The 8,040-nt window shown below is 36.0% G+C and overlaps 1 protein-coding gene across 3 annotated transcripts; it reads right to left on the bottom strand.

The window, feature by feature from the left end:
- Positions 1–294: 294 nt before the first annotated feature.
- Positions 295–6,434, bottom strand: LOC107839544 (squamosa promoter-binding-like protein 3). 3 transcript variants are annotated; one of them, XM_047399685.1, is made up of 5 exons: positions 6,202–6,434; positions 3,406–4,150; positions 3,116–3,252; positions 2,468–2,731; positions 295–961 (listed from the first exon to the last, which is right to left on the bottom strand). In XM_047399685.1, the coding sequence occupies exons 1-5, from the start codon at positions 6,209–6,211 to the stop codon at positions 633–635; spliced, it is 1,485 nt and encodes a 494-aa protein (XP_047255641.1). In that variant the 5' UTR covers positions 6,212–6,434; the 3' UTR covers positions 295–632. The 3 variants fall into 3 exon arrangements, with proteins under 3 accessions (XP_047255641.1, XP_016538564.2, XP_047255642.1); XM_016683078.2 differs by lacking the exon at positions 6,202–6,434 and adding an exon at positions 4,736–5,132; XM_047399686.1 differs by lacking the exon at positions 6,202–6,434 and adding an exon at positions 4,311–4,331.
- Positions 6,435–8,040: the final 1,606 nt, after the last annotated feature.

Below are 8,040 nucleotides of genomic sequence, written 5' to 3'. Positions count from 1 at the left end.
AATATTTAAGAAACTCATTAAATGAAAGGGTAAAATTGAAAAAACTTTCCAACATCTCTTAAATAATGAACAATTCATTTTACTTTGAACATTGAAAAAATAGCTCAACAATTCATTTATTTATTTCAATAGCTCAACAATTCATTTATTTTGGAATGAAGGGAGTATGAATGTAACACTTCATGCCTATTTAAGAAGACCGAAAAGGTTGTTAACATTGATCCCAGGGAATTTCAAGTGAAAATAAATTAAACTAGGACCTCAAACATCATAATTCTTCAACACTGCAGAAGATGATGAAACGGGATAAAGAGTCATTAATAACTGGGACCTGTGCAGTTATGTGCCTAGTTGCAGAATCAAGAAACTACAATTCTTCAGAATCCATGTCACTGCCTAAATTAAGCAAACTAAATTTACTGCATATTTCATAATACTAGACTTCCTTCGGAGTTTAAAAGCCCAAACCTATATATTTTTTATATACCAGCACTAATTTAAGAGGGCAAACAAACTGCTTGAAGTATCCTACTAACAGACCTTCTGCTTGATCCAAGTTTTGACATGTCAAAAGACAATGGGAAGCTAACCAAATCCTCTGAAAATACACGTAAAGGCTTTAGATGTTGGCTTCAGTTAAATGCGTTGAGATAAAAGTATGTGTCGAATGGAGCTTTGAACAGTCCCATTTCCTGTAAGCTACCCCCACTGTGGCTATTAGCAGCCAATGTATGGTCACGAGGACCAGATGAATGTTGTCCACCCTGCCAATATTGACTGGAGATATGTGGCACACCCTGTGGAATTGCCTGCATCATCTGCTCGGGCATGCTGGTCTGATTTGCATGGCGCAGTGAAACAGTCTCAGGCTCAGATGAACCCCAGGAATTAGTTGACAGAAGAGAGAGAGCACGAGGAAATTCCGGTCCTATAACCATATTGAACGTGGATTCCTTGGCACCTGAGAGAAAACAGAAAAACTAACGTACTTGAGAAAATTTAAGATGGAATTCTACCGTCTAGCACTTCCAATCAGTTTCCTAACACTCGAATCGTCTGTACTTTACAAAGCATTTCGGCATTATTTAAGATGGAATTCTACCGTCTAGCACTTCCAATCAGTTTCCTAACACTCGAATCGTCTGTACTTTACAAAGCATTTCGGCATTCCACGATTCTTTGCAGTGAACATATTAAAGAGCAACTTTTCAAAATTCTAGAGGACACACACAGCATTTCAAATTTTCAATCACCTTTTTTTTTTCTTCCATAAAATATCTACATGAAAAATAAATTGAGCCGATTCGTTGATCCTGACTCCATTTTCAAACAGAACAGTCAGTTCTACTGTTACCATCAGTTATATATGTATACATTAGACATGATACGTTCTGTATCTTCCATATATAGCAAAATCTCCGCAGATAAAAGGTCCACAATAAATAGAGGTGAATATCTAATTTCAATTGAAATGAACCCCTGAGATAAAAAGAGTAACTAAACAATTTATAAGATGCATTCTCTAGTCTTTACTTTGACAAGTAAGATATTTTCTAGTTTTGTCGGAAGCAAATTAAGAGGATGATAAATGCCTTGGGAATCAAACCCTAAATGTCTCCTGCCGATTGTGAGTCTCTTATGTCATTGTGCAACTGCTAACTTTTTGCAAGCTAAGTGCAAATGATTGTTATCTCACATGCAGTGCTTCAATCTCTAATTAGGAACAAACTTACCAACTCATCTCAGAATTACTTCAACTCTGTCAGAAGGGGTGATATTAGGTATGGGCTGTATGTTGTCAGCTTCATCTTTCAATTTTTGTAAGTATGAGGGAAAAAAAAGACAAATTCATAATCTCCAACCCTCAGCCTCAGTGCAAAATTATAGCAAGTCTAGTTCTGCTTCAATCATTTTGAAGCCTCATTGGTAGCACACACGCAAAATTTCATAATTAACTCCTGGATGAAAACGCCTTGAAAAGTCTAGTATATAAGGAAGTATTTCAGGACATCAAAGACTATAGTTCAAGCAAAAATAAAGGTCTCCTAGATATAAATAGGGCTTACAACCGAAGTGCTTGCTTCTGTCTTCATCACACATGGGTGCCAGATGCAGAAAAGGCACAAGTAGACTATGGCACATTTATTATTGGGTTCCAGATAAGATCATACTCTGTAACACATAATGCGAATATAATGCAGCTATTGCTGACTACTAATTAGCCTTATGAAACAAAAAAAAAGATAAAGAGTTCTAATTAGGAAGGAAATATAATTTAACAAGAACTGCTGCATGCAGGAGTATGTAATTAATGATTTAATCCAGTAAGCAACTAAATTGATAAAACTACTTTTACAAAAAGACACAAATAAAGGCAGGGCAACAGTAGAAATCTGCTTTACACAATCAAACAAAATGCAAAGATCGCACTGAACAAAGGCTTTGGATTCAAAATAGCGAAACAAACCTTGATGGGAAACCTCGGCTGTGGTGCCCTTGGAGGGCAAGAACAAGCTAGATGCATTACTCTGTGCACCCACACCCCCTGAAAACTGAATCCCCTCCAGTAGCGACTTCCCATTTGTGCTGCCAGTTCTTTCAGCCTTTGGAGTAAACCCTCTTGTTATACTGAATTTAGAGTCTTGAGTCCTCTCCCAGGTAGAGTTTGCAGCAGCTCTGGAGTGAATGAGTTGTGCGTGGTTGAGTACGAAATTCATAGGTTGGCTGTTACCTATAAACATAAAATCGCAAAAGAAGATAATTAGTAATTCACACCAATGCCTTTATGGATTAGCAGATGATCCAACAAAAAACCCACTTTCCAGAAGACAATTGCTCAAGCATAACAAATTCTTATCAACTCTATGCACACGTTATTGTTTTAGATTAAAGTGATGTTAGCGCCTTAAATGTATCTGGATTGTTAAAATTAATGCCAGTACACAACTGGTTTACATGAGGAAAGAAACTTTAGGAATAGATTCTTGTCGATTAGTCAGACAAATTACAGTCCATGTTAACTAATTCTATATAAGTATTATTGAAGCATGTTGTTTGAGTACTCAAAGCTACGTTCCGTAAAGGGAAATGCCAATACCAAATATAGACAACATACCATAAAACAATGAAGAAAGCCTCGCTGAATTGAACTGGATAGTTTCTTGCTGAGGTTTGCGGCGCCGTGCATTGTGATCGGAGAGCCTCCTGCGACAGCTTCGCTTCTTTTCATCAAATTCAGACACGCTATGGAACCTTAATTTCAAAGATTTAGAAGTAGAAAGAATGAGCGAAGGACTAATGCTACATATAGAAGAACAAGTTATTATTGCTAAAAGGCACGGATGGTGCATTCCAAGGACATCAAAGACCTAATAAAAGATACCTTAAGACTCATCGAATATATACCTGCTACACTGTTGACAGAAGCGGCGTGCTACACCTGCTACAATAACCTTTGGGCATTTGGAATGACTGTCACAAACTCTATGCTTCCGATAATATTCTTTAGCTGAAGAAAGAACAAGGTTGCAGCCTTCAACCTGACAGCACGGAATTGGTGCATTCTGACTAGATGATTTTGCTTTTTTTGTTGCAGCAGCAGATGATGTGGGGTTTGGGAAGGAGGATGAAACCTTAGCACTGCTTCCACCACCAATGGTCTCACAGATCCGCTTACCAAGTTTTAGACCTATCACTGGTTCAACAGAGCCTACTGAAGCCTCCATGGGTGGTGAATTTCTAAAGACCTCAACTTTGGAAGGTTCCAATTTCTTACTACGATCCTCATTAGAGACATCAAATACCTCAAAAGCAAAGTTGGGTGCTTTAAAGCCCTCCTTCGGTGAAGAGTCAGTAGAAGCTGATATTGAACTTTTGACGGAAGAACCACACTTCACATCAGAACCATAACCACCACTGCCACTACCACCGCTTGACAAATTGAAAGATCCTCCATCAAGTTCTCCCTCTTCTTCAACTCCCCAATCTGTTAATTGTAGTTCTTTTGGACTTTCAGAGGCCTTTGAACCAAACATTACTAGATTTCCCCAGTCCCACTTCACATTCCACTCCATTTTGGGAAAGAAGCTACGAGATGGCTTTACCAAATTTCCAGACTCATGGAATGCAAAAAAACAATTAGAACTGGGATCTGCAAAATATTTAGACAAAAAGTTAACTGATATGTATTCCTCGTATAACAAGTACATAATTTCACTAAAGGCAAAACAAGCATTTTATCAGACAACAGGGAAGCAAAGAAGCAAAGAGAAAGTACACAAATTCAGAACTAGAGGAAAAGAAAAGGATACATTTGCATCAAGGCTCACACAATGATGTAGCTTGGATGGTTCACAGATTTGCTGTTTTACCTCAAACTGTAACTCACTAATTCTGTTTCACAATTGCAGGATCTTTTGTCTCTCCTAATCCAACTTCTTCTCCAGGATAATTGAACTCAAAGCGAAATGAACTAAATTATGACAAAGTACTGTCCCTCAAATCACCAGTCATGCATCTAAGCTCCACAATATATACTACTTTAATTCAGGAGAGATTCACCATGAAACACATAATAGTGATCTGAAACTATTCCTTTGCTAGTTCCCATGCATATTGCCATGATCTCACAAACGGCAGCATCTCAACCATTTCCTTCCAAATCCATTTACTAAGAAGATCCTGAAGTTCTTTTTTTATTTTTTTATGAGAGAAATAAAAAGGGTTTAGTAATTACTCTGTCTTGTACTCTAAAGCAGCTCACATAGATAGAACTACTGCATCAGCCTCAATCATTTCAAGACAAGGTAGAAGATGAGTTCACCTCTTTGACAGAGCTGTTTGATTCCAGTAACAGAAAAAGAACTGCTAGTATGAGGCTGATTAAGACGCACAGAAATTATAAGTAGACAAGGAAATAACTATTCAATTACAGAAACAGAGCTCAGGGCTCTTCCAGTCCAAGACCACAAATGTTTCTCCCATCTATTGCATCTGTTAACTCCAAAACATCATTTTAAGCTACTTGTTTCGTCACCTAATCAATGAAAGCAAATAAATAACCAAACATTAAATTGTTCTGAAACCCCAAAAATGGATTAAGGTAAAAATGGCAGTTTAATTTTTTTTTTTTTTTTTAAATCTTATATATACTTGAGCCGGGGGTCTTTCGGAAACAGCCTTTCTACTTCATCAGAGGTAGAGGTATGGACTGCGTACATCTTACCCCCCAGACCCCACTAAGTGGGAATACACTGGGTTTGTTGTTGTTGTTGTTGTAAATCTTATATATAATTGATTGTGACAGATTTACTGATACCCAGATGTGAAATACAAATTTGTATGTTTTCCCTTATCTCTTCAGGTTATACATCTATCTATCAAAAGAGGAAAAAGGGAAAAAAGAAATAAAAAATTCTTGGAATAACTCTTTTTATTTTTTTTTTTTATTTTTCCATTAGATAGTAGAGTAGAGGGAAGGATAATTGGTACTTGTTTGGAAAGTTATGGTCCCCCATCTTAGGGTTTCATTGGAATCCACACCAAAGGCAGAAGACAGAGTTTTCCATGCTTAGAATTGCTACTTTGTACAAACCAACGTATTGATTTTCTTTTCCAAGAAAATGTGAGAGAAGTTCATCGTTTATGCAGTCAGTCAGCATCGTAAATGTTGTAAACTTTAGCCTCCCATACTGTGAAAAACACACCCATCTCCTAGGAAGGTGAAAGAGCAAAGACAAGGAAGATTTTCCAGAGCATATGAGAATAGATTCGGTTGATTTTTTCCACAGATCAATCGAAGGCTCTAATAAGAAAAACAATAACCACTCTTCAAATGCAAACTAATTGGGTCGAATCCTCTGTATCAATTTTTCTTCTTACACATCCGTTTATTCCAAAAACAGAAGGAAATAAAGGAAGCTGCGCAGGTGAAGATAAAGGATTCTCAAACCCAAAAAGATTTTCCATAATATGCAAGTCTTGAGCAAGTAACTATACATTCCCTTAATATGTTTTACGAAAAATGGGTATAAAAATAAATAAAGGAAGCTGAGCAGGTCATACAAACCAAGAAAAGATTTTCCATATTATGGAAGATTTGAGCTAACAAGAACGCATTCCCTCAGTCTGTTTCTCGAAAAATGGACAAGTAGTAACGAGAAACAAAACCCAGTTCTTGCGGAATAGTAAAATTATACTTACTTGTACCCATTAATTTTAAATCCAGAAATCCCTTTTTATGGAAGCTTTGAGCAAACAAAAACTCATTCAGTAAATTTGTTTCTCCAAAAAAGGAAAGAATCGATGAGAAAACAGTAACAATAGACAAAACCAAGATTGTTTTGAAATGATTTTAAAGAAGGTAAAAGGGCAAACATGGTCATATCTATTCTTCTTGTCCAAGAAAAGAAAATGATCAGGTTGGTAAATAAGGAATACATATAAATACAATAAAAAGAAAAAGCTCACCTATGATGAGAGAATTTTGTTGGAGAACTTTTGAGTGTGTTCACTTTACCAAATGAAGAAAAAGGGAAGAGAAGAGGGATACAATAGTGTGGTGACTGGTGAGTGACTGTGTCAGTGAGAGAACGACAGTGTGTGAGCTGGTGGTGCCAGAGTTTTGATAATCTGTGTGCTGTTACATGATAAGGGCGTGTAATTTACTTTTCTTTTCACTGTGGTCTGTGGTTATGTGGAAAAACGAAAAATAATGCGACGCGTGGATGGTTTGTTTAACAGAGGTGCCAAGTGTCCAGCTATTTATTGACAGCTTTTTCTGTTGCACAAGAGTTTTTTGGCTGCTTTCTCTTGGCACTTCCCTTCCTCCCCACTATATTTTTTTGGATTTTAATGGCATCCAATTCCCTCATTTTTGTGCCATAGATTTAAGTTTTAAAAAACATGGGAAGAAGATCATAGAACAAGGTTATAGGTAAAATTGGAGCTCTTTACGTAAAGTTATTCATGTTTTTTTACTTATATATAAAAAATTGTAGTGATATATTAGAGTACTAGTTGTAGACGCATAAAAATTCATTGGGTCAAAATTATACAAAATTTGAATATGATTCATATTTATTTGGGTTTAAAATTATTTGGGTTTTAAAAAATAATAAGATCATTTTATTAAAGTTTTCATCAAGATTCATCTCACCTTAAAGTTCAAATTCATGTCACTTGTCAAGTGATGTGACATCCCAATTAAATTAAAGACCAACAAGATGAGACTACATGTTCAAATAATGTGGCAAGTCAATTCACATTCAACAACCAATGAAACATCGTAAAGTGTCTCAAATGACATATTTTTGACCAATCACAAACAGCCTTATCACACAACATTTGTGATAAGCTTGATGATTTAATGGACCAATCCGAATAAGGCAGAAAAGGTTATTTATACTTGGACTACCTACCTTCTACAACTATAAATAGGTGGGTTACATAATCTTTTGAGGTCATTCTACAAGCATTTGAGCAAGTCACAAAATTAACTACACAACTCTTTGATGGAGTACTCAACAAAGATCTTCTCAAGATCAAACCAAAATGAAAAAGTGTTCATGATATTTTCGGAGATCAAATACATCTCAATGAGGTCTGAATCATCCTATATTTGAGAAACAAGCTACGAAAGACCCTCGAATTATGAAAAAACTTAGGAGAGAAGAATTAAAAGAACAATAGAATTGTACTCATAAGATTCGTTTAATAAAATTATTTTTTAATTTATCTTTGCTTGTATTTATTTTCAGTTGATACACCACGAAAATTTATTGCAAACAAATTTGGCATGTTCAGTGGGACCACTTCTGCCCTTCATTCCCTCCTTCTATAAATTGAAAAACTACGAATTCAACTATTTGAACTTAAAAAAATCAATGAAGTTTCGTGCAAAGAATCTACTACTACCATATTTGCTGAGATTAGACATATATGCCCTATCAATTGATGCAAACTCAACGCTTGTGCTTTGGATGGATCTTAATACTTCACCTTTTTGGAGATGACAAAAAGAAGAAAATGTCAAATTTCGAC

The sequence above is a fragment of the Capsicum annuum genome, chromosome 11 (genome assembly GCF_002878395.1).
Source record: "Capsicum annuum cultivar UCD-10X-F1 chromosome 11, UCD10Xv1.1, whole genome shotgun sequence".
Classification (NCBI taxonomy): Eukaryota; Viridiplantae; Streptophyta; class Magnoliopsida; order Solanales; family Solanaceae; genus Capsicum; species Capsicum annuum.
This window is presented reverse-complemented; position numbering and strand designations above follow the sequence as displayed.